Source organism: Emys orbicularis, chromosome 4 (genome assembly GCF_028017835.1).
Source record: "Emys orbicularis isolate rEmyOrb1 chromosome 4, rEmyOrb1.hap1, whole genome shotgun sequence".
Classification (NCBI taxonomy): domain Eukaryota; kingdom Metazoa; phylum Chordata; order Testudines; family Emydidae; genus Emys; species Emys orbicularis.
In genome coordinates this window covers 30,488,012-30,515,155 of record NC_088686.1, presented here as the reverse complement: position 1 = coordinate 30,515,155, position 27,144 = coordinate 30,488,012, and the positions used below count along the sequence as shown (strand labels likewise).

The window sequence follows — 27,144 nt, the reverse complement described above, 5'->3', positions numbered from 1 at the left end:
CTACTGGTCTAGCAAATTACTTCCCCTCTGCAGCAAAGGGGAAGCCAGGGTGTGTGCTCTCAGAATCCCAATGCCCTGTTTCATGCATTCTGGGACACTGCAGCTACACAGTGCCTCTTAAACTTACAGTCGATCCTCAGTGGCTGAGGCCTGTCTCCAGTATGAAATGCATTTTGGTGGGGGAAATGTAAAGAGAGAAATATTTCTATGTGTTGGAGGTAGAGAAAGTCATCGCTAACAGATGAAAATATTTCTGTTCACTGATCTCTCCAATCCATCTGCATAGCCTGGCTGAACACACTTTGAAATTTAATTTGAATTTTTATGACGCGTGACAGACCCACCAAACTCAGGAATGACTCCCAGGAGTCAGAATGACAATTGCAGGTGACACACTCCCTGTGTGATGCAAAATGAGCATGCAAGTGATACACTAGTGAGATGTTAGTATTATTTAGTTGTGACTGGTATTCTATTAATTGTCCAGGTACAGTCTACTATGTACTGCACATAACAGCAAACCAGTGATCATATATCTTTATTCTTCTTTGCAGCAAAATGTTTGATATTGAGCTTTGCCCACTGCCTTTTTCCATGGAGGAGATGTTTGGCTTCATTAGTTGTCGATTCACGGGCTATCCTTCCTCTGTGCAGGAGCAAGCTTTGCTCTGGCTGCATGTAAGTGACTATTATGGATAGGTCATGCTGAAGCAGCTTATTGGGGTTGTAATTAGAAATGGGTGAAATGGTTCAGACATAAAAGAGCTATCTTGAACTTTCACTCATCTTTGAATCAAACCTTTTTTAAGGGTCAGAAAGTCTTTTTCCTCTTCGCTTACCCCCCAGTGCAAGCAGATAGGTAGCTCAGTGCCTACAAGGGAGGCTCTCCCATCTCAGGCGATAGGTCTGGCCTTTTGGTGGAAGGCTAGAAGCCCGTTTTCCCTTTGGCTGTAGGTTGTGTCTTGAGGGTAGGCCCAGTGCCCCTGCCTCTTCCCCAGCTGTACTCTAGGGTCTGCACCTAATTTGCTTCGTAGACTGCAGAATGACTTCAGGAACACTTAAGCAATTTTTAAGGGTCTTTTGTTGTGAAGAGCTGGATTGGATTCCCTTTGGAGTCTATCAAAACCACTTGTTGCCTTGACTCCACTGCTCCTGTGTACTAACCCATGAAGCTGGCCAGCTGGAGTGAAGGTGTACACCAAGGCCACCCAGCGGATTCAGGGGGCCTGGGGCAAAGTGGGGGAGCGGACATAAAAAAAGGCGCCACCCGCTGCGGCGCTTGTACTCACCGGGCGGCGCTCCGAGTCGGCGGTGGCGGCGGCGGGTCCTTCACTTGCTCCACGTCTTCGGCAGCACTGAAGGACCCGCCGCCGAAATGCCGCCAAAGACGTGGAGCGACTGAAGGGCCCGCCGCCGAAGACCCGGACTGCTGCCGGGTGAGTAAAAATTAAAAAGGTGCCTCTAGCCAGGGAAGGGATTCTCGGCAAGGGCTCGCGGGGCCCCTTCGGGGCCCGGGGCCTGGGGCAAATTGCCCCACTTGCCCCCCCCCTCTGGGCGGCCCTACACCGCAACCATCTGTGCTTTCCCTGCATACTGAGCAGCTACTTGGATGATTGTCTCTCAGAGATTCATCCTGCAGGGTGCAGCTCCCCTTAAAGCCATGTGCATTTTACAATAGTTGGCCTTTTGTGAATAACACTTATGTCCATTGTTATTGCTCCTGCTCCGATGAGAGTTATTTGCAGCCAATGCTAGGTGACCTATTTGCAGAGAACAGTTTAGTTGATGGCTGTAATAGTTTTGTCTGTTGGTAAATTTTCCACCAACAGATTGTGCCTTTTGCAGATTTGCTTATTAACAACTGTTCGATGACTAGTTTGAACGAGCTCAGTTTTGTCTATGGTTTGTTCATGAAGGGGTCACTGTGAGAATTCCCTCTTGGTGATTTGCTGCATGTGATGGGTCCCTTGAGAAAAGGAAGAGCCCCTGGTCTGTTCACCAATATTTGAAATTGTTTGATGAATCTATTGAGGAATAATGAAAAGAGCTTTTCAGAATGGCCACAGGAATTATTCTGATTGGAGCCTTGGGGCACTACTGCAATACAAATAATAAATAGTACTAGTGGTATCACCTAGTGAACAGTTATTCATGCTAGTAGTTGTGTCATTTTTGCTTCACACAAACATCTCGTGAAAACACCTCACATCAGAATGTTTGTGAATAAAAGGGGCCTCAAATATCAGCAAAGAGAGTTGTCAGGTTTCAGTTGCAAGCATATTGGAAAGTGCTCTTTGTTGTACTCAGACAGATTTGCTTGGCTCTGATTCAGCCAGGTACTTAAGCATGTGCCTAACTTTAAGCACTAATAGTCCCATTGACTTCAATCAAACAATTCACGTGGCTGAAGTTAGACACATGTTTATGGATCTTGTTGAAGTAGGGTCACGGTTAAAGTATTTATAAAGGTAGTTAGTATTTTTGGTCCGAGCTGAAAACTCATGCTTTTTTATTTTTATCTTTCTTCAGGTGTTATCTGAGTTAGACATTGTGGTTCCTCTTCAGCTACTGATCAGTATGTTTTCCGATGGAGTTAATTCGGTCAAAGAGTTAGCAAATCAAAGAAAATCAAGAGTCAGTGAACTGGCAGGGAATCTTGGAGCTCGAAGGGTATTATCTTTCATCTTGTTTTGTTTTTTCTTTTTCTCCTTAAAACAGTTTCCCTTTTAATTTGCATATGAAGATTTAAAAACTTGCTGCCAATTACTCTAGCACTTGATTGGAAACAAAGTACAGATTTTGAGAGTGATAAAAATCAACACAGCTTGAGTTAATGCCAGCCTCCCATTTGATCAGTTTTAATTATAAATTAATAATTTGGTAGATGTGTTGTAATTTGGTAGAGTGTAATTGTGAAATCTCTTTCTGAGTGAACTGTTTCACTTGGTGTATGGCATCTATATAATAGCTAAGCATTAGTATTTATTTTGTGTTGTTAACTTTTCCAACAATTTTCATTCTCTGTATCTTCTGTCCACTACCATCAACCAGCAATTTTTGATGGACATCTGGTCATCTAGGGTGAGCTTTCATATTCGTGTCGCACATGTTTGGTAGGGCCGAGGCACTTACTGGTGGTGATGACTGAGCAGAATTAGTTTCCTTGTCCCTCCATTTTTCCTTGTATTTTACCTAACCTGCCTCTACACTCTCCAATATTTACCTCTCATGGAAGAAGAAGGAAGCAGCTTCCTTTGACTTTTTGCTAAGAGCTAACACTTTGTCCAATAGGCAAGCCTGCTTAGGGGCTTTTTGAGGGGGCCTTTTTGGTGGCAGATGCATATTCAGTCATTGCAGTTAAATCCAATCCTGTCTCAATTTCTCTCCTCTAGTCCTTAAAGTGTTATCTGCTGGTAATATGTCAGCAGACAACGTAGACTCTGAATCTCTAGGCTGTCTGCTGTACAAATCAAATGAACCAGTTTGCAGCAGCACAAACCCAAACTGGCCAATATTTAACTCATGCGACTAGCTGCAATAGATCAGACATTTGACTGAATGCTTCTCTAACAGCTCCTCCATTTGAAATGAATTCCTCTATCTGACTCTGGCTTCCAAAATGAATTCACTGGTCTTAAACAAAGAACATGTGAAAAATGAAGCAAACATATTTATTGAAACCTGTGCATAAATTCTGAAAATCTGTTAGTACTTCATTTCTAAAACACTGTACTGTTTCCTGTGTAACAGAAACACAAGCATGTGTCATTAATAATAAGTGGAAGCATGTCCTTTTGCTTTCATCAGCCTTATGAATTCTGCTCCTTGTGACTCAAAACTGTAGAGTTTATCCTCTGATGTTTCATCTTTTAACATCACTTCCTTATCTTTACTTTTTTGCCGCTATTCAGTTATTTTTAGTTGAGTTACAGAAAAACAATGGAAGATCCTGCAGTTACTTGGCATGCAATGTTTATGAAAGCAGTGAATGTTTGTTTGCTGGTACTGCAGGTGAGGTGTGGAATGTTTCTTTCACATTTTTAGCACACCTATATTGGGCCAAATTCTGCAGTAGAGGTGCAGAAATGGATGTAAACTAAAGCCACTTGTTAAAATGTGTTCAGGCTTTAAAATTCCAAATTTGGATTTTGTGGAGCAAAAGAAGATAGGTTGGCGCCCAGAGGCATAGTGAATATTCAGGAGAGAACAATGTGATTATCACACTAGGAGCCTGACTCATAGAGGCAAACAGGAATACTGCTAAATGACACCACACACAGCGCATGTGACAGTCAGGAAGCTTAAACTCAGAAGGTCAGATCTTCAGCTCCACTAATGGTGCAAAGGGGCTAAAAGCTGCCCAAAATGGGCAACTGAAGAATCCCTGGGTTGTAGCGGGATCCTCATCTGTTGTAGCATTGGCATTGCAGACAGCAGACTCATAGAGGATAACACAGCTAGTCCAGGACCACTGTAGAATACTGTACAGAAGAAACACATAGTTTGACTATACTGTATTTCAGACAATAGTTGGCCTAAAAGTAGATAAATGTGCGGTTTGACAGCAGACTTCCCTGCATCACTGTGGGATTTTGTGTGTGTGTTACTGGGAGTGATGTGGGGTGCCTATCATGGTGTGGGTGTAAGTTTCCTGTGTCTGTGTTGCTTTATTTTATGTTCTTTTGCTAGTTGCTTTTCAGCTATCTGACACATCTAGGGATCGCCTTAGTTGACACTATTTTCTTAATACACCCTCTTTTTTTCATCAGCCACTACCCCGCTTTCAGAGCATTTGTGGGGTTCGATTCCTTTTGCCTATCATAAAATGTCAGATCAGTGTAACTTGGCTGCTTTATCACCTGTATTCATTTTCTGTCCGGTTTACACTAGGAGGCCAAATTCCCCTCTGATGTAACTTTACTGAAATCGGTAGAGTTACACCAAGCATTAATTTGACCTCAGCTGTCTTGCATACACCAACATGTATATCAGTGCAGAATTTGGCCCATTGTATTTATAATATATTTTAACGTTTAGTGGCATTAAGAACCAGTTGAAAATGTACAAGAAACAGCCCTAACAGGGAACAGTAAAGCTGTTTCCCTCATTTCCTTTAGTATCATACTAGCCAATGCCCAAGTGTTTAAAGTTGACTTGTGTGTATCCATTTTTTGTTTCTTCAGGTGAGTGTTGCCTCTGACCCTGGACGCAGGGTTCAGCACAATATGCTGAGTCCTTTCCCAAGTCCTTTCCAGAGCCCATTTCGCAGCCCCATGCGCAGTCCTTTCCACAGCCCATTCAAGAACTTTGGACATCCTGGAGGGAGGACTATAGACTTTGACTGTGATGAAGATGAAATGAATCTGAATTGCTTCATACTGATGTTTGATCTCATCCTGAAGCAGGTGCCAGCAGATAAAGAATGTCTATATTAAACTGATGCAGAAATATAGTTCTCAATACTATACAAGCCTCAGGGGCAGGGATAGCTCAGTGGTTTGCACATTGGCCTGCTAAACCCAAGGTTGTGAGTTCAATCCTTGAGGGGGCCATTTAGGGATCTGGGGCAAAAACCTGCCTGGGGATTGGTCCTGTTTTGAGCAGGGGGTTGGACTAGATGACCTCCTGAGGTCCCTTCCAACCCTGATATTCTATGAAACCCACCTATGTTTTTTCTGAATGACCTGAAAGGAAATTAACTATTCCCATATTTAGATGAACACAAAAGTCAAAAGACATGAAAAATATGTGGATCTAAACAGTGTAATCAAGCTGATCACTTTATTGGGACTTCTTTGTAGAAATCAATTTACAGCTGTCAACCTGCAGAGTTTCATCGATTTAACTGAAAGTGCAATTTTAAACTAATTTAGTTAAACTTGTACAAAAAGCACCATGGACACTTGTTTTGGTTTAAACCAGACTTATTTTAGTTTGCTTTAAGTCAATGTCAGCACTTTTCTGTATAAGAAAGTTGCACAGGTTTAATTTAAGGTATAATTTTAAATTGCTTTAGTTAAACTGATGGAAACTCCTTGTGGACAAGTTGTTGAATTGATTAGGCTGAATCAAAATAAGCCACACTTAAACCAGAATAAAAGTGTTCACATAGAGGTTTGTATTGATTTAAGTCACTTTATAAACTGATTTAAGGCCAGGTCTACACTAAAAAGTTAGGTTGACCCAGCTAAATTGCTCAGGGGTGTGAAAAAACCACATCCCTAAGTGACGTAGTTATGTTGACCTAACCCCCAGTGTAGACAGCGCTAGGCTGATGGAAGAAATCTTCCTTTGACCTAGCTTCTGCCTCTTGGGGAGGAGGATTGACTATAGCAATAGGGGAACCCATCCCATTGCTGTAGTGAGTGTTTACACTGAAGTGCTACAGCAGGGCACCTGCAGTGCTTTTAAGTGTAGACATTTCTCTAGGGAGACAAGTCCTTAAGAACAGAGATAAACAAAACCAAAATAAACCACTTTTAAATTAAAATAACTGTGCGCACACACAGTTTTGCACTAATTTAGCGAATTAATTTTTATTTGAGTGGCTGCACTAATTGCAAATGTATATGTTAAAAACCCCATAAGGTATATCTTCACTAGAGCCATGTCTACACTAGACCCCTTACAGCGGCGCAGCTGTACCAAGGCAGCGGCGCTGCTGTAAGATTTCCCATGTAGCTGCTCTATGCCGACAGGAGAGATCTCTCCCGTTGACATAATTAAACCACCCCTAACGAGTGGCAGTGGCCAAGTCAGCAGGAGAGTGTCTCCTGCCAACATAGCACTGTCCACACCGGTGCTTCTGTCTGTGTAACTCAGGGTGTTTTTTCATACCCCTGAGCAATGTAAGTTATACTGACAAAAGTGCTAGTGTAGACATAGCCTAGGAAAAAGCTGTGTGTTTAATTTGGGTTATCTAACATGAGGTAAAATCCTAGTGACGGCAGTTTGTTGTTTTCACATGAGTTAGCAAGTCGAGTTAAAGACTGGGGGAGCCTCACTGCTAACTCATGTGAAAACTACAAACTGCCTTGTTTTCAGCTAGGGTTTTACCTCATGTTGGTTAGGAATACATTTCTTTTCCTAGTGAGGACACCTCCTTAATGGGGATGCCTTCATCCAGTGTTAAGGAATTCACTGGTACTTAACCAAGTGTTAAATTGGTGTGAAATTCTGAGCTCTGACCTTTTAATATAGAATTTACCAAATGAAGATTAGGAGCAGCAATAAAGATAAAGTACAGTCAATGTCTTTCTCATTCTTGTCTTTTTTATTCCATGTAGTGTTTTATTTCATTTGTCTTTTCCAACTTTTTTTTTTAAATGGCCTCCTTTCAGTTTCAAAACAGCTACTTAATCAGGATGATTAGCTGAAAATGGCATATCCCAGTGTAGTGCTCTCTAGATATAGGTCCAAATATCCAGAAATGGCCTTTGATTTGCAGTGCCTCTGTTTTTGGGTGCCCCCCCCCCAACAGCTGATTTGTAGGTGATCAGCAGCTCTAAAAATCAGGCTCAGATTTCAGATCCCAGCCTCAGCTGAAGTCCCTTTGTACTACTCTAGTGATTCAGAGAGGACATAAAGTTGCCTTGAGTGGACAGATTAGGATGCTCCTGGTTGGAGGAGTCCCAGGGTCACATAGAGTTGTCATAGGTAGCTCTACACAACCTGCTATCACAGCCGCTGATTTAGGTGGCATGGCAAGAGTGTAGGCAGGAAAGAGGATGTGGCCAGAGCACTGCTGTGCTCTGACGATCCTCAGCTGGACTAATGGCCCCTTGAGGCTGTTACCAATTGGGATAAATGAAAGGAGCCCAGATGGTTGGTCTAACTTGTGCTGAGAGCCAAACTGGACCTCGCAGACTCAGGGATCAGGGGAAAGCACAAAGTTAGTGTAAAGGCATCTTTGTCTCTCCCCTCAAGTCCTGCACCAACCACATCTCTGCTGGACCCAATGATGGTGCTAGGGCTCAGATTTACAAAGTGGTCTAAGTGATTTAGATACCCATCTCATATTAAAGTTAATGGGAATTGGACATGCACATCCCCTATGTGGCTAGGAAAATCCCACCCTAGGTGTCTAAAGTTGGGCACCCAAAATCAGTGGCCACTTTTGAAACTGTGAGCCACACTACATGTCATACTCTTCTCTGTCTAGTTAATTTAATACTGGTAGTAATGTGAGACTAAGCAGAATAGGAAGAGCACTGATCATTAATCAAATAGTTAATTCCTTACCATTCTATCATTGACTTTCAGATGGAACTCCAAGATGATGGCATCACCTTGGGTTTGGAGAACAGTCTCTCGAAGGACATAATTTCCATCATAAACAATGTGTTTCAGGCCCCTTGGGGTGGCTCTCACACCTGTCAGAAAGATGAAAAAGTAGTAGAATGTAACCTGTGCCAGTCTAGCATTCTCTGTTACCAGCTGGCTTGTGAGCTGCTGGAGCGACTAGCTCCAAAAGAAGAAATCAGGCTGGTGGTAAGTAGTGAAACAAATAGTTTATGTAATTAAATGACAAATTATGAGAGTTCCCCAAAACTCCTGTTTTAATTAGCCTGACATAAGGAAGTGAACTGCATTGATCTTGTGCATAGAGGAATTCTAGAGCAAAATTCCCATTGACTTGTCAGATCTGATAAGCTTGGATGGGAAACCTTCAAGGCACGCTCGCTAGCAATGATATTGATACAATGGGTGGCACTCTTCCTTCTATATCAGCTTTGAACCAGTGGTGGCAGGGCTCTGTTGTTGGAGGTGATGTCTTTCAGATTAAAAAAGATGCTGCTTAGTGCTTTTCATCTTCAGAGTTGTTTATATAACTAATTAAAACCAAGGGCCATGATTTTCAAGCGACTAGTGATTTTGGGCGATTCAGTTTTCAAGTGTCCGACTAGATGTCCCTTAAAGGGGCCTGATTTTAGAAAGTCCGGTCCCTCAAAGCTGTTTCAGGTTGGGCACCCCACATCACTAGTCATTTTTGAATATCTTAACCAAAGTTCCTGGCCACTTGTGATCATTACAGATCCTTTGTTACTTTTTATGAGACTCACTTAAATGCACTGGTTTGAGAATGCTGACATTACCACACCCAAATGTACATGCGTACAGTCCATTCATGCTCAGTTTGAGCCCCGTTTATGAATGCAGGATTTAATTTAAAGATTAGGATTTGGCCTAGTGTATTGAAGGCTGTACATCAAGAAATGAATTGAATTCCTCAGTTTCCCCATCTGTAAAATGAGGATGATACTGACCTTTGTAAACTGCTTTGAGGTCTACTGATGAGAAGTGCTTAATAAGAGCTAGGTATAATCATTATTGTGTTCTTATAGGAGCCCACAGACAACCTTGAGGATAGTCTTCTGTATACTAGACCCGAATTTATTATAGGAACTGAAGGGGAAGAGGAAAATAAATCTGCAACAAAACATGGAGAAAACCCAGGAAATCATAGAGAGACAACAGAAAATGCTGGTAAGTTAGGGGGACAGTTGAACTAGGTGTTAAATGAAGCATTGGTTTGGCTTTATTCCTTAAAAAAATACAAAGATTTGAAATAGTCTTGCAAGTCCATTACAGAATTGATAGTTTTTCATGCTTTTAATACTTTTAAAATGTGTTCATTCTATGGGAAAGTTGCATTCCATTTATACACATATATAGCAAAATTGTTGGACCAAGAAAAAAAATCATTAAAAAACCCATTCCTTTGATCACACAGAAAAATGTTATGGGTCAAATTAATTCCTAATATAATTCTACTGACTTCAGTAGAGCTATAGCTGGCATGCATTAGCCTTTTGTAGCAATCTCACCTTCCCTTGGTTTATTTTCTAGTTACATTCCCAACCAGCAAAGAGATGATATATTAATGCAGGGGTTGGCAACCTATGGCACGTGTGCCGAAGGCGGCAATGCGAGCTGATTTTCAGTGGCACTCACACTGCCTGGGTCCTGGCCACCGGTCCAGGGGGCTTTGCATTTTAATTTAATTTTAAATGAAGCTTCTTAAACATTTTAAAAACCTTATTTACTTTACATACAACAATAGTTTAGTTATATATTATAGATTTATAGAAAGAGACCTAAAAATGTTAAAATGTATTACTGGCACGTGAAACCTTAAATTAGAGTGAATAAATGAAGACTCGGCACACCACTTCTGAAAGGTTGCCGACCCCTGTATTAATGACTCTAATGTAACTTGATTTTAGCATCAATAAAAAATGACACCGAAAGAAAATTCTGTTACCAGCAACTTCCAGTTACCTTGAAGCTCATATACACTATATTGCAGGTACAGCTGATTACTTTTTAAGTTTATATATTTGATTTAATGACATCCCTGCTTTGAGAGTGGCATTAATTACATGAATTGCTTGCACAGGAAATGGCTAGATTTGAAGAGCCAGACATTCTTTTTAACATGCTGAACTGTTTGAAGATTCTCTGTCTTCATGGGGAATGTTTGTACATTGCAAGAAAGGACCATCCACAATTCTTGGCTTACATTCAAGATCAGATGCTGATTGCAAGGTATGTTTTTAACCCAGGAATTGTCATTTTTATTTATATTACAGTTAGTGCTTCTAAATTCCAACCAGAATCAGAGGTCCATTGTGCTAGGCATTGTACAAACACACAGTGAGAAGCAGTTGCTACTTCAAAGATCTTACAGTTTAAATAGACAAGATAGACAAAGGGTGGGAAGGGAAACAAAGGCACCGAAAAGTGAAGTAACTTGTCCAAGGTCACACAGCAGGTCAGTCCCAGAGCTGAGAACAGAACCCATGTATCCTAACTCCCAGTCCAGTGCTCCCTTTGTTAGACCACTAGCCTCCCTGATTGCAGTGCAAATTTGCAATAATGGTTCCAGGAATGCTCATATATTGTCAATGAAACTGATTTGTGGAAATAAAAAAACAGTTCAAGGAAAAGCAGATCAGAACTATGTACAGCATGTGAATTTTATTTTTAAATCTTAAGTTTTGTTTTGAGTGCTATGGGATGAATGCTTGCAGTAGTTTATTTGCAAGGAGTTTGGCCATATGAACAACAGACTTGTCATATCATGTACTAAGAAACTGACATTGTGTAAATCTCATTCCTTTCTTTCCTCCCTTTCCTTTTGTCCATTATTGTCTCTCCTTATGTCAAGTCTTATTGCTCTGGGGCCCAATCATGTGCTCCTTACTAGCATAAGCAATTCAATCAGCTTTGGTGGGACAACTTGTGTGAGTAAGGACTTGCAGGATTCATCTTAGATTGTTAAATCTTCAGAGCTTTCCTGGATTTTTTAAATGTCTGTAAGGCACCACGTGCACCTGTGGTGCAGTATAAATAATGATAATAGTAAGAAGGGTTACACAATATCTCTGTTCTCAAAAGTGCATATGGCAGTGTTTGTATTAAACATTAACTAGAGCAGATAGAAAATCAGGAAATTCTGGTATTTTAACATTTTGTTTTTATCTGTACATGCAAAGTGATGCAGTCTAATTTAGCTGTAACCACTCAAGAAAGAGATCATGGATAGTTCTCTGGAAACATCTGCTCAGTATGCAGTTGCAGTCAATAAAGCTAATAGAATGTTAGGAACCATTAGGAAAGGGATTGATAATAAGACAGAAAATATCATAATGTCACTCTATAAATCCATGGTACGCCCACTCCTTGAATACTGCATGCAATTCTGGTTACCCCATCTCAAAAAAATATATTAGAAATGGAAAAGGAACAGAGAAGGGCAACAAAAATGATTAAGGGTATGGGACGCATTCCATATTAGGAGAGATTAAAAAGACTGGGACTGTTCAGCTTAGAAAAATAGATGACTAAGAGGAAATATGATAAGAGATCTATAAAATCATAAATGGTATGGAGAAAGTGAATAAGGAAGTATTATTTACCCCTGCACGTAACACAGGAACCAGGGGTCACCCAATTAAACGGAGATACGGAAGTACTTCTTTACTCTACGCACAGTCACCCTGTGGAACTTGTTGCCAGGGAATGTTGTGAAGGCTAAAAGTATAACTGGGTTAAAAAAAGAATTAGATAAGTTCACGGAGGCTAGGTCTATCAATGCCTGTTAGCCAGGATGGTCAGGGATGCAACCCCATGTTCTGGGTGTCCCTAAACCTCTGACTGCCAGAAGCTGGGACAAGATGACAGGGGATGGATCACTCGCTAATTGCCCTGTTCTGTTCATTCCCTCTGAAGCATCTGGCATTGGCCACTGTCTGCAGATAGGATACTGGGTTAGATGAACCATTGGTCTGACCCAATGTGGCTGTTCTTATGTTCCAAATCTGGATGAAAAATTGAAATACTGAATATTTTTTTAACGGAATTAAATGTTGAAATGTTTAGGTTCAGTTCGACACTGAACTGTGTCTGCCTGGGTTGCTGCAGTGCCTCAAAGGGGTTGTAATTTGGGTGCGTCATCCTCCCCATTCTCTTCTATGGACCACGCTCCTGTCACAGACTACATTTCATGTGATGCACCATAAAGGGAATATCTAGAAGGGAGAATGAGGTGCACCATGGGAGATAAAGTCTGGCTGGGGAGCCAAGCCCATAGGGGAGAAAGGGGGCATGAAGCACTTGAACTACAGCTTCCATGAGGCACTGCAGCTGCCCAGGTGGATACAGATTAATGTTGAACTGACCTGAAACAAAATGTTTAATTCAGTTCAAAAAACCGAAAAGTTTTGATTCAGGAACACCCAATCAGAAATGAAATATTTCATTTAGATTTTCTCAATAAAAAATCAAAAACATTTTGGTAAAATTAAAGTTTTACCAAGGACAACTTAGATTTTGCAGGACCAACATTTTCTATCAGAAAAAAAATTGTTGGAAAATTTCCTGCCACCTCTTAATATTAGCTGAGAAATATGTTGTTTGGCCAGTGTAAAACCAAAGGGGAGTAACCAACTGTAAGGAGGTGCAAAAGCATCACTGTTGGAGAGAGGACACCAGATGAGATCTTCTTTGATCTGATCAGGCCTAGCAGTTCCTACATTCCACACACCAATTGTTTTACAATGAGTTAGATGTGCATTTAAAATGAATATAGATGCAGGAGTATATGGGACTTCCACATACAGCAACATTGAATTGCTAACATGAGTGCCGGGTGTAACTCACAAATGTACCCCTTTTCTTATGAAGCAAATTCCCCCCAGTAACATAATGTAGACATTTAGTATGAAGGACGTTCTGTGAGTAAAAGACAGATTCTGTGATCAGATTTGCTTTTGTTGGTCCTTCTAGTTTATGGAGAGTAGTGAAGTCTGATTTCTCTCAGCTTTCTTCATTGGCTGTTCCACTCCTTCTACATGCTCTGTCGCTTCCTCATGGAGCTGATATTTTCTGGACAATCATAAACAGCAATTTTAACAGCAAAGATTGGAAGATGAGGTTTGAAGCAGGTAGGTCTGAGAAGTGTTCGATATTTGCATGTGGGTTGCTATGGCAGGGAGGAAGGGGTTTTATCAGTTGTAGATATTGTAGTTGGCATTGGCTGTTTAAGGTAGAGAGGCTATTTTTCTACAGTTTCTTTCCATCTGTTACCCATAAGTGTTTTTTGTTTTTTGTTTTTTTTTAAATTCATTGTCTTCATTGGCTGCTCTGGTGGTTGGTTTAATAAAATCATACACCACACTGATAGAAAAGACCCATTAGGTCCTCCACACATAGTCCATCTATCTCTTGCTAATGCAGGATTGTTCCTTATGGTCCATTTCCTTGTGCTCTGACTAGCCTAGTTTAAATATCTCCAGTAATGGAGCATTACTCACTGTGTACCCCCTTGTATTGCCTTTTAAAGGGTATTTAACTTAGCTCTCCAGTAGTGGTGTATGTTTGTAGCATGATAAAATTCTCTAGTAATCTCCATGCATAGTTTTACCCTTCTGTTATCAGAAAAAACAGATCTATATTACTGCCCATTGGATTGATATTCTCTGTGCTGGTCAATCAAGGCCCATGATACTAGTTCAGGTTTAATGCCAAGAAGCAGTGGCTGTTCCCGTCTGCTCCTTAAAAGAGGAATTCCTTCAAATCAAAGTGATCCTGATGTTTGAAATAGGGGAATGAAAAAAAAGAAGCAACTATTACAATCAATAAGCCTTATTTTCCTCTCTTATGCTGGTGTTACACTGATGTCAATCTATTGACTTTAGTGGAGTTACTTTTAATTTACATTGGTGTAAGGGAGAAGAGACTCAAGCCCACTGGATTTTATTTTGGAATTACTGGCCCACATCCTTGGCTGCAGACAAGGAGTGCACAGTACAGCTTGGGAAAAGGGGTGGGGTGTAAAGAGGTCTTTGGCCAGCGGTGCACCGGGACAGTCAATCTAAAAGCTGCTCTAAGTTCTGCTGTCTGCCAGTGCCCCCAAAGGGCCATTATAGCTGCTTGCAATTGCAAGGATGCAGAGAACTGGGTGAAATTTTTTGGCCTGTATTATACGGAAAGTCAGGTTAGATGATCATAATAGTCCCTTGTGGCCTTAAAATCTATGAATCTATGAATTTAGAAGCTCCTTCCTATAGTCCTGCCAGCTGTAGGCAGGTTGGCTGGTGTAGAAGCAGCTGTGCTGGCTCTGTGCCTCCAAAAGATCCTCCTGCACTGGAATGATCATCCTGTGGCTGGTTGTGCTGGCGTTGGGGCTACTTTGCACCAAGGGTATGACATGAAGTGGCTGTAGTGTAGGGGAGAATCTGGGTAACTTGTAAGTAATTGGGGTAATGAGAAAAATGTGCACTTGTCGCACAAAGCTGAAAGTGGAAACAAGCTGATGTTTTGATTATTCTTTGTTGTTTTCTATGAGATACAGGCCTGTGTATATTGTTCAAAACATAGGGGAAAAGGTCACTGCTTGAATTAATGTGAATATTCTCTTTGTTTGGGGCTTGTCTGTTGCAGTAGAGAAAGTGGCTGTTTTGTGCAGGTTTCTGGACATTCACTCAGTGACCAAAAATCACCTGCTGAAATATTCTTTGGCTCATGCATTCTGCTGTTTTTTGACTGCCGTGGAGGATGTCAACCCTGCAGTGGCAACAAGAGCTGGGCTATTACTTGACACCATAAAGAGGCCAGCTTTGCAGGTAGGTTCACCATATGGAACAAAAAAATGCATCAAAGCTAGAAATGAGTGCAAGTGACAAAGACAGGATCTTGACCCATTTTTTCCCCAAAGTTCAAAGGTGTTCAGATCCATAGTTTGGCGTTTGGCCCATCACTATAACCTCAGAAAACACAGCATCTTAAGGTTCTCAGTAGCTAACTCGCACAGGGGCAACATGCCCTTTACAGATTCTAGAGGTGCCAGTCTTCTGGTCCAAAACACTAGAGCTTACAATAGGATTCTACAGCATCTGAGCTATTACTTGAAAAAACATAATTATTTTTATAATGGTAAAACAAATTGGGGTGATTTTCTTTTTAATGCTGGAAAAAAATATAGTTTAAAAATCTACTGACTCACAAGTAAGGCCCTTCATTTTCAGTTTTTACTGATTTTATTTTATTTTTTTTACTGAAAAATTCCCAGGTTTTACAAAAGCTATTATTCAGTTTTTATTGGTTTTCACCCTAAGTTTGGACCAATCATGTACAGGAAAATACTGATTATATTAAGAAAATCTAATACATTATATGAGGTAAATGTATTTATGTTAATAATAAATTAGTCTAAGTGTAATTGCGAGGTTGTCTGTTAAAGTAAGGCAAAGTAGTGGAAGATACACACATGCACATGTGCATATGTGTACGAACCGTTAATATACATTTTATGAAATAAACCACAGCATTAAACTCCGTATTTTTACTTTTCTCTATATGTTGTTTTTTCTGTCCTCCTGTCCCCCAATATTTACTAGAAAATGGCGAAGTTAATTTTTTGCACTGATTTTCACCCATTTTTATCTTTGTAGTAAACACTGATAAATTCCTAGGAATTTTTAAACAAAAAAACCCTGTACATGAACGGCCTTACTCACAGGTAAACAGATAGCAGAAAATTTATGAAAACAAAGCTACCTATTGCCTTGACCTTTGAAAGATTTATACGCATGTTTACCTTTAAGCATATGAGAAGACCCCCTGATTGGACTACTCATGTGCTTAAAATTAAGCACATATATAAATCTTTGCAGGATCAGGACCTACATTTATAAGCAAGATGAAAAAATCTCATTATAAAGTTTAGTGCAATATCTAGTATAAATTATTTCTGGTAGATAGAACAAAAAAGGTATTTAAGTAATAATTCCAGTACAGTTGCCCATAAAATGCAGTTAATAGGTTTGCTATTTTATACGATATATGGGGCAGATTTTCAAAGCACAGCTCAAGGAATGTGGATTCTGCTGAAGACAGTCGGAGTTGCACAGCTCCTTTTCTGTCTAAATCTTTTCAAATGTGTCCCCAGTGCTTTGACAAATTGATTGCATATGCCAAAGGCTACAAATAACTGCCTAAGCCAGATTTTTCTTTGTGGTCTGGCCAAAGGTGGTTCTTTTTGAGGAAGAAAGACTTGTCCCACATATGCTGCACTTGTTAAATATTTAATTCCTGTTGTCTTTTTCAAACATGAATGTTGACACCAAGCTCAAAATTCTTGTGCTAATAAAACACAGCAGCATTTGTGTGCCTTTGATACTTTTAACCATGTAATATATCTTTCTCATTTGGGGCCTGAGCCTGCCTACCTAAAACTCCTACTGAAATCAATGGGAATTTTGGGTACACTAGAAGGTCAAGATCAAACCTATACTTTTGATCTATGTAGTTATTAAAACATTTAAAATAACATTTTTGATTACTTAAAACAGTTGAACCAGTAGAATTGCTGCTAAATTCCCATCATGTTTCATTGATTGAATTAATGGGAGGTAACATACGTTTCTAGTGGTACATGCTTCAATAGTCTCCACTCTTCATGAACTGTATCGAACTCCTTGAATTTCTGTTAGCAAGCGAAGTCCTTTCCATTAGCTTCCATTCATTTTATTTTATCAGAATATGGTACATGCTTTCTACTTAAGTGCTCTAGCCCCAATGCTACTTTTATGGCTCTGCTGGAAATAAACGGCCAAATTCCCTGAACCCTCCTTGGTTTTGAAGACTCCTTGAAAGCAATGGGTTTGCATGAACGAAAATGAAGGCAGAATTTGGCCCAAGAATTCTGAGGCAAAGGGTTTTGCATGGTATGCACATCTGCATTGCTAATACCCGCAGTGTTCTTCTGCCTGATAGGATGTCATAGTAACGGCGGGGTTTGGGTTTGAAACTGTTTCTAGATGCACTGCATTGATTCCTATATTCTTTGCTTGTCAGAACTCTGGGTTGCTTCCTCCACTTTAAAATGACTTGGGGCCAATACACTGGTATAACTTCACTGAAACCAATAGAGCAGCAGGGTATGATCAGGGAGAATTTTGTGTGTCGCATGTAATAGGGTAAAATTTTTCCCTATACTTACATATTTTTAAAAATTAAAATGGAAAATCCCCCATTCAAAACGACGAGGGCCTAATTCTTCCCTCACTTACATTGGTTTTCCATCAGTTTCAGTAGTTATTCCCAACTGACATGTGTGAGAGACCAGAATCAGGCCCTTCTTCTCTACCAGCTGATTAGAGAAGTTGAGAGGTTTGCCTCTCTAACAAGTGTTCTTTAAAATAATACTCTTTCCATCTGAGTTCTGTTCTTTTTTTCCTCCACAGGGTCTGTGCCTCTGCCTTGATTTCCAGTTTGATACAGTTGTCAAAGACAGACCCACAATTCTCAGCAAGCTTTTGCTCCTTCATTTTCTAAAGCAGGACATTCCGGCTTTGAGCTGGGAGTTCTTTGTGAATCGCTTTGAGACACTCTCTCTGGAAGCACAGCTTCATCTGGATTGCAACAAAGAATTCCCTTTTCCAACAAGTAAGCAGAATCAGAAACACATTACCTTTCACCACTGCTGGAATTCAGCTCCCTGAACTAGAGAAGGAAAGAAGGGAAGGCCCCATCTGCAGTGGGGCTTTAACCAGGTTTGCTGAACTGATGTAGTCATTTTAAACTAGAAGTGGATAACGCAGTGTAAACATTCCTAGACCAGATTAGGATACACTATGTTTAAAGGTTTTTAAACACCATGTTCTGCTTTAGTTAAAACATAGTTCTCAGACTTTGTTGAAACATGATTTGGTTCTGTGAATAGTCAACGTCAAACTGAGTTAGCCTGAATGTTCTTTAGAACCAGTTCCCCCAAACATTGTTCTTGACCCCACCGTAGACGGGTTTATAGTTTGCCCTCTTAATAATAATTAATAATTATTTTTTTATTATTATTTATTTAATTTATTATTATTCTCAAAGGCCCCAGTCATGTTTAGGTCTCATTCTGCTGGGGGCTGTATAAAGATAGGTAAAGAGACCATCCCTGGCCCAGAAGCCATACAGTCCAAAAGATACAAATGGATGAATGGCAATGGTGATATTACATGACCGGTATTTGGGGCTCATACAACAGTTAATAACAGTTAATAATTCCCATAGTGTCTGTAACAGACATTTGTTAACAGAGGTACTGCACGTACCTGGCTTCCTGTTAAGATACCCATGGAGATCCTGTCTTTTTCCATCCTCCGATGGGCTAAGATAAAATAATAATTGCACTTGTCTTTGTATGATTATTTTTACATGATTTATTGTAAAAATTACAAATCAATCAGTAACTTAAAGTGAAAAATATTTGGGAGCATTTAATATATAACTATGCTGCAGATGTCCACCTTTTGCCCCTTTGCTTCTTGGCTTTCCAAACATAACCATAAGGGGTTTAGGGGATTTGATTATCTGCTTTTGGATCTCTAATTACTGTAAAAATCAAAGGGCTTCAATGTCTCATGTGCCCAGATCATCAATACTCCATTAAAGCTAATTGAAGTGTACTGGGAGGGCTGAAAGTAACTTAAGGGACTTATCAGTACGCAGGGCTGGGGTCCTGAGCGCGGGGGAGGGCTCAGGTGGAAGGGGTTGGGCCTTTAAATCCCCGGGCCCTTTAAATTGCTGCTGCTACTCTGGGGCTCTGGTGGCAATTTAAAGGGCCCTGGACTCCGGCTGCAGTAGTGGCAGCTGGGAACCCTGGGCCTTTTAAATCATCGCCGGAGCCCCATGGTAGCTGTAGCTGCGGTGGCGGCGGCCCCAGCACCCACATAAAGGCTTGTTGACTTCAGTGGGGCTCGGGGTCTGCCTGCATGTGAGACTTTTCAGGATTGCAGTAAATATGCAGTGGAATGAATCCTAACTTGGTTGATTGCATTTGTAAAGCTATCACTGCTGTCCGGACAAATGTCGCCAACCTCAGTGATACAGCAATGTGGAAGATCAAGAGGGCTCGTTTTGCACGTAATCGTCAGAAGAGCGTGCGTTCCCTGAGGGACAGCGTGAAGGGACCTGGGGAATCAAAGAGAGCACTCTCTCTTCCAGAAACCTTAACCACCAAAATCCGTTGAGTATCCATTTATATTTTTGAGATAAGCCTGCATCTTCTCCCTTAAGATTGCATCCTGTTGCTGAGTACACAATGGGACTTTCAGTATTCATCCAGTGGGGACAGTTTAGCATATCTGGTTTAGCATAACTGACTCAAACATTATTCTGGTAGTTAGAAGTCAGTGAGTTTTGCAAATAACATGGACAACATCCCCGTTTTGTGCTATACTTGTTTTATTGATAGAATGAAATGCCCTGAAACAAGTTTGTAGATAGTTTTTAACCTGCGTAAGGTGGCTAATGTATTGGCTACTTGGACAAGAACTAGAGGTAGCTTTTGGAAAGTGATTCAGTTATTGCTGATTAATTAATATGTTTTTGTCAATTTATACAATACTATACATGTGCTTGGCACTTTTCAAACAACAAGAAATTCTTTGCTGCAACCATTCTATATTTGCAGATTTCCTTTAGCAGTATAATAATGTGCATACAAAACATTTTTATAACCATCTTACATACGAGGAAATTGATTCTCAAAATCCTCTGGGCTGCATGTGCTGCAAAAATATCAATGACTAGAATATTGTTAATATGCTATAGGAAAAACGATAATTAAATCTACTATTTTTCATTTTTAGGGGACTTTACAAATATTAATTAGTCCTGTACTTAAAAGATACTTCAGCAACACTTAATACCCCCCAACTCGTATAATACTTGTTAAAATTAACCTGAGTCATCGGGGCCAATCAATTGCTAAGATTAATTAGAATTTTTTCCTCTAAAATTAGTAGAGAACAAAATTAAAACCAAAATTACTTTGCTTATAGTTTTCTTCTGAATCTTATGTAACTTTTATTGATTAATTCTGGATCCTGCACGAGTCCTTCTTGTTTAATGACTCTTGGACCAGAAAAACTGAGTAATAAAGGAAACTAGAGTTAAGGGATACAGAGTATAAAATCACAACTCCACAAAAATAAATCTTCTAAAATCTTACATTCACTGTATGATAACAATTAATACATACACTTGAGAATTCTCTTAGATCAAACTCAGCTTAATGCTGAGCATATGTTGAAGTTTAAGTTGTCTCTATTGCTTATTTAAACAGAGTTATTCTTGGTTTTTAGCTGTGAGGTTGACCAGGCATGAGCAGTCTGCTCCTGCACTTGGTGGAACACCAGAGCAAACGCCAGGTGGGTACTTCCTCTGTTGAAGAGAGGGGTGTATAGTGGATACAGGAAGAAGGGAGGGAATGCGATCTCTTTTATTGGATCATGATATAATTTGCATTAGGCACTAGCTTATCAAAAAAGTTCTTTCTTAAAATGTTGAGTGCCAGAAGAAGGAATTATTTTGGCCTGCAAGTTGTTGTAAGTTATATACTCTTAGTCTGTCAGTCTGTCTCCACTTATTGTCTCTTATCTTATACTTATTGTAAACTCCTTGGGGCAGGGACTGTTCTTTTGTTCAGGGTTTGTACAGCACCTAGCACAATGGAGTCCTGTTCAATGGCTGGGGCTCCTAAGTGTCACTGCACAATAAATAATAATAGTAATATTGTTTGCTGGTCTGTGTAAATCAGTATGCAGACTCACCGCCAGGGGACAGAAAAATAAAGTCCCAACTACAGGGTCTCTTCATGTCCCTTTCTTCAGGTCTAGCTTTATTTGCTAAAAATATAAGCTCAAAACTAGAACAAATCAACTCAAACTACTGGGTGATAACCTGCAAGGCCTTCCCAGTTTCAGCGACCTGGAAAGGGCAGGAGCACAACCTTGCTTGATGCTAGCCTCCTTTGAACCAGCACCCCCTTCCTTTCATAGCCCTGTGCAGATCAGTCATGTGGCAGGCAGAGACTAGGTGAGTCTTTACATGCCAGAGAGCCTTTACACTTTGTCATAATCTGATAAAAGGTGTGATACACAGGATTGTTGGAAGTGACTATTCTTTATTCCCAGGCCCCAGTCACCTGGCAGAGATCAGGGTTACCAAGGTCAATTCCCTTGTGATATGGGAAGTGTCAGCCTCACATTAACTAACTTGCAGTGTTGCCAACTCTCATGATTGTGTCATGAGTCTCGTGATAGTTGATCTTATTCTTAAAGACTCAGCTCCTGGATTCAGGTGATTATGTGAGAATCTCAGCTTTTGTTTTAAAAAATTGGACGTTTCTAGCCCTCCTGATGGTGAAGAAAAGCCTGAAATCATGACCTGAATGCATCCCAAAGGCTTGGAAACCTGCAGGCAAAAGGAGCCCAATGTTTATTATATTTTTTAAAAAACTCATGATTTTTGGAGGCCTGACTCATGAATACTTGCGATTAGTGATACTGAACTTGACTGATTTTTCCAAAGAACCAATACAGATCCAAATACTTTCTGCACATCTGCTATCAAAAAACACACCTCTCTCTTACACTGAGAAAATGTAGAAGTAAAGATTTGATCCTCGCCCCCATCCACTCCATCATTTTAGGTTTAAACCTGCAGTCCCAACTCAGTCAAAACTCCTGTTGAAATCAGTGGAGGTTCTGTGGGAATCAAGGACACAGGATCAGGCCCTTATTAATTATTAACTCTGTTCAGCATTCCAACCCACTTTGTCACAGAAGGCAGGAATTCCACTGAGTGGCGTGTACTGAAAGACAAAGAGATCACGTTTAGCATGAGGCACAGTCTAATCATGGTTTGGTGTTGCATGGTATATTTTGATAGGTCATGAGGTAATTTGAGGGTGAAAGGGACTCCGATTAGAATAATAGAATCATAGAACTGGAAGGGATCTCGAGAGGTCATCTAGTTCAGGCCCCTGCACTCAAGGCAGGACTAAGTATTATCTGGACCATCCCTGACAGGTGTTTGTCCAACCTGCTCTTAAAAAATCTCCAGTGATGGAGATTCCACCACCTCCCTAGGCAATTTATTCCAGTGCTTAACCACTCTGACAGTTAGGAAGTTTTTCCTAATGTCCAACCTAAACCTCCCTTGCTGCAATTTAAGCCCATTGCTTCTTGTCCTATCCTCAGAGCTTAAGAAGAACAATTTTTCTCCCTCCTCCTTGTAACAACCTTTTATGTACTTGAAAACTGTTATCATGTCCCCTCTCAGTCTTCTCTTCTCCAGACTAAACGAACCCAATTTTTTCACTCTTCCCTCATAGGTCACGTTTTCTAGACCTTTAATCATTTTTGTTGCTCTTCTCTGGACTTTCTCCAGTTTGTCCACATCTTTCCTGAAATGTGGCGCCCAGAACTGGACACAGTACTCCAGTTGAGACCTAATCAGAGCGGAGTAGAGCAGAAGAATTACTTCTTGTGTCTTGCTTACAACACTCCTGCTAATACATCCCAGAATGATGTTTGCTTTTTTTGCGACAGTGTTACACTGCTGACTCATGTTTAGTTTGTGATCCACTATGACCCCCAGATCCCTTTCTGCATTACTCCTTCATAGGCCGCCATTTCCCATTTCGTATGTGTGCAAGAAGATTAGTCTCCAAATCTGACATACCTTAGAACTGTTACATACTGGTGGGTAATATTGAAATATCTGTATATTGAATTAGATCCGTTGACTCTTACACATTTAAAACAAATAACAGACCAAATACCACTCAAATCCCCCAATAATCATTGTTTATGAATTACCCTATAATAATGGCTAAAGAAGCACACATCTAGCCAGTAGGAGGAGGACAATGTAACTAACATATGCTGGGGCTGATCCTCAGTGGAGCTCTGATAATTTACAGCAGCCGAGGACCTGCCCCTCTGTTTTCCCTGGTGTAGTTTACAGTGGCATCATAATGGATGCTGATAACAGAGAGAAGTACCAGATATGAGATTTTGCATGCTTGTGAGAGCATAATACTAACTCTGGAGAGTGAAAGCTCAGAAAAAGTCCTTGGAAGTATCCATTAACTCATACCACTACTGTATACCCATTGCAAGATTGAATATTTCCTTATCTTCAAGTTTCTGAAAGACACAGCTCAGTGAGCAAAAGTAAAAAGGATAATTTTATCAGATTAATTACTCATTTAATTGTATGTGGAAGTTTTGGGATAGATTTAGACCCACATTAATGACTCATTCAGTTCCATAGTAACATTTTTTTTATGTTAAGGAAAAGTCGCACAGAATTTAATAGAGATGAAACCAGTAGGGGGCTAAAGAAAAATCTTCTGAATGAGACTGATGTCCTTTTTAGAGAAAGTATTTAATAGAGAATTATATCTCTGCTGTGGAATTGTTTGGAAAGGTTATCACTCTCAATTGAACTCTAAAGGACCAAAAGGGGTCAAGGATGAGAGAGACATAATGTGGGTGAGGTAATATCTTTAACTGGACCAACTTCTGTTGGTGCAAGAGACAAACTTTCGAGCTCCCCAGTGCTCTTCCTCAGGTCTGGGGCCAAATTTGAATGAGAGTGGTGCTGAGACCCTGTGTGCCAGGTCACAATGCTTGGAGCCTGGAGCTGGGCCCAGCCCTGCAGGACACAGGAGCTGCCACTGCCTGACGTGAGTGCAGGGTGGGGTCACTTTCAATCCCCAGCCCCAGTCCCACAGGAGCCACTGCTGCAGCCCTAATTCATACCTGAAAAAAAAGAATGGGAATTTGAATTATGCAGCAAGTACTTTATTTTAATCAATATTTAAACAGGTTGTGTTGGAATTACAGTACATTGCATTCTCTACCAACACTTCTGCTTTATACCTTCACATATTGTTATTTGTAAAAAGACCCTCATTCTTAGAGGTGCTGGGCAGCTGCAGATTCTGTTGACTTCAGCTGGAGTTGTAGGTACTCAGTACTTCTGATACTTCATCTCTAGTATGAAGGATCTCCGTAATAAAGACGTGCTTATACATATGGTAAAATGGAGGACGATATTTCCTGGGCCAGATAAAGGGGCACTGACAGGTTAAAACAGGGGTGCTGGAACAGTTTGTATAGTGGGGGTGCTGAGAGCCATTGAACCAAACTAAACCTGTATATGATGAAAACCTCTTCAAGCCAGGAGGTGCGGCAGCATCCCCTGCACACCTAAGTCGAGCACCTATGCATAGGCGCCGACTTTCTAATATGTCGGGGGGTGATCCCTGCTGGCTCTGCCTCAGGCCCCGCCCCCACTCCACCCCTTCCCACAAAGCCCTACCCCGCCTTTTCCCGCCCCCGCCCACCCTGCTCCGACCCCTTCCCAGAGTGTGCCTTGCTCTTGCTTCTTCCCCCTTCCCCCAGTGCCTCCTGCACGCCGCGGAACAGCTGATCGCAATGGGTGGGAGGTGCTGGGGGAAGCACTGATTGGTGGGGCTGCCAGCGGGTGGGAGGCGTTGAGGGGGAAGGGGCAGGCGTTGATAGGGGGGCGGCCGGTGGGTGCCTAGCACCCACCATTTTTTCCCTGTGGTGCTCCAGCCCTAGAGCTCCTAGGGAGTCGGCACCTATGCACCTATGACTTAGAAATCATAAGGGTTAAAAATATTCCTTACCTAAAAATGTTGCTGAAAAGGTTTTAGATTATGAAAATGGAAAGAATGTTATAAATCTGATTTACTATTTGTTCTTTTTGCTGCTTGTTTCCTTTTTGCATTCATTCAGAATGGACAATGATGCTCAGTTAGTCAATTTCCCTCTTGTTCAGATTGTCATGCATTACTGTTTGGGTTGCATGCACTGCAGGGAAATGTTCAAATCCAACTTCTTTCACTGGAAAATAATCATGAGAATATTTGTATGAAATATTTAACGTTTGTAAAACAATATATATATGATATATGATACTATAGTATACTACAGTATAAGCAACAATTTGGCTTAGACTATCAGCATACCTTTAACGCACTCTGTGTAGATTTTAGGGATTTACTTAGCAGCATTAGATGATAGTTAGGATCTCTGCATTCCTTTGGAAGCTGTGGCTTTCCTGGATAAAGCTAAAATGGCACAATCTAATCGGGTAAATCCACTATTTTTCTGTGTCTGGAGAGAAGTATGCACTATGCACGTTAGAAGGTAAATCCTTCATTATCTCTTTGATCAAATGCAGGATTTCCCCTCTCTCATATCCTCTAAAGCAGTGGTAGGCAACTTGGGGCCCGTGGGCCGCATGTAGCCCGTCAGGGTAATCCACTGGCGGGCCGCGAGACAGTTTGTTTACACTGACTGTCCGCAGGCACGGCTGTGCGCAGCTCCCAGTGGCTGTGGTTCGCCATTCCCAGCCAATGGGAGCTGCGGGAAGTGGTGGGGCCCGCAGGGACATGTTCCCAGCTACTGGGAGCTGCGGGCGGCTGTGCCTGCGGATGGTCAATGTAAACAAACTGTCTCGTGGCTCGCCAGTGGATTACCCTGACGGGCCGTGTGTGGCCCGTGGGCCGCAGGTTGCCCACCACTGCTCTAAAATTTTATTGGGATTACCCTTAGCTGGAGTAACTTGTGTTCCATTGAAGTCAATGGAGCTATGATGAATTACACCAACTGAGGCTCAAACCCATAAAATATTATTCTTCTTTTGCTCACAGTAGTGTAAACCAGGAGTAAGGCCACAGAACGTGGTGGAGTTACACTGGTGTGAAAGGAAATCAGAATCAGTCCCATACAGTATGACTGTTCACTGAGGACGTTTGAGGAATTGAAAAGCTTTTGATTTCAACAAAATACGGAGTTAATTTCTTATACCTAAAGTACCTAAAGGCGTGAGTAGATTACTGCCCTCAGAAATGCACGCACAATTCCTACTGACTTAACATCTGCATATAGGGTCAGAAGTGGAACAAGTCTCTTGGATAGATGTCTCTGGCCTGATTCTTTATTGCCTTGCACTGCAATCATTCTCATCAGTGTCTTTCTTGTGCTGATAGGACAACCATCCCCAGAGAATGACAATACAATAAAGGACCTGCTTCCAGAGGATGCTGGGATTGATCATCAGACCGTCCACCAGCTGATTACTGTGCTAATGAAGTTTATGGCAAAGGATGAGAGTAGTGCTGAGTCAGATATCAGCAGTGCTAAAGCCTTCAACACAGTGAAGCGCCATCTGTATGTCTTGCTTGGCTATGATCAACAGGAAGGATGCTTCATGATTGCGCCTCAGAAAATGCGCATTTCAACTTGTTTTAATGCATTTATCGCTGGAATAGCACAAGTAGGTGTGATTTATTCTCACTGGGCATATGTGATCCAATGAGCTGCACCAAAATACCTCCCCCAGCCAGCTACCGTTGTCTGGGGTTCCTGAAATGTCTGCAAGGCAGTCTTCTTTACAGTATTAAAAATGCTGGTTGAGTGTTCAGTAAACAACTGTAATACCTTTAGATATATGCTCTCATTGTAATAAGTGGATGAATTTGAGAGCGAGAAGGGCTGTGTTGCTTGTTCACCCTTCAAAAGCTCAGTCCAGACATATGAAGTACCTTTCCTAGTGCTATTGCTTTGGAGAAGGAAGGACAGTGGTTAAAGACAGAGACTGCAAGTTAGAATTGATGGGTTCTATGCCCATTTGCACCATAGACTTGCTATATAACCCCGAGCAGGTTAGTTTTCCTCTCTGTGCATTACTTTCTTCATCTGTAAAATGGGGTCCACAATAATTCCCTATCTCGCAAGGGCTTAATTAACTCATATTAGTAAA

The 27,144-nt window shown here is 41.0% G+C and overlaps 1 protein-coding gene across 3 annotated transcripts in view; it reads left to right on the top strand.

Moving 5' to 3' along the window:
• Positions 1–27,144, top strand: part of UNC79 (unc-79 homolog, NALCN channel complex subunit) — a 146,278-nt gene that overhangs the window by 44,506 nt on the left and 74,628 nt on the right. For 2 of the 3 annotated variants that reach the window (XM_065403675.1, XM_065403677.1), the window contains 12 exons: positions 555–678; positions 2,530–2,670; positions 5,184–5,405; positions 8,263–8,490; positions 9,345–9,486; positions 10,227–10,309; positions 10,400–10,548; positions 13,291–13,448; positions 14,947–15,128; positions 17,751–17,952; positions 19,342–19,521; positions 26,372–26,658. In XM_065403675.1, the coding sequence (XP_065259747.1) occupies positions 555–678; positions 2,530–2,670; positions 5,184–5,405; positions 8,263–8,490; positions 9,345–9,486; positions 10,227–10,309; positions 10,400–10,548; positions 13,291–13,448; positions 14,947–15,128; positions 17,751–17,952; positions 19,342–19,521; positions 26,372–26,658 (2,098 nt within the window). Of the gene's footprint in view, positions 1–554; positions 679–2,529; positions 2,671–5,183; positions 5,406–8,262; positions 8,491–9,344; positions 9,487–10,226; positions 10,310–10,399; positions 10,549–13,290; positions 13,449–14,946; positions 15,129–17,750; positions 17,953–19,341; positions 19,522–20,642; positions 20,709–26,371; positions 26,659–27,144 lie in introns of all 3 variants that reach the window. The other variant, XM_065403674.1, reaches the window with a different exon arrangement.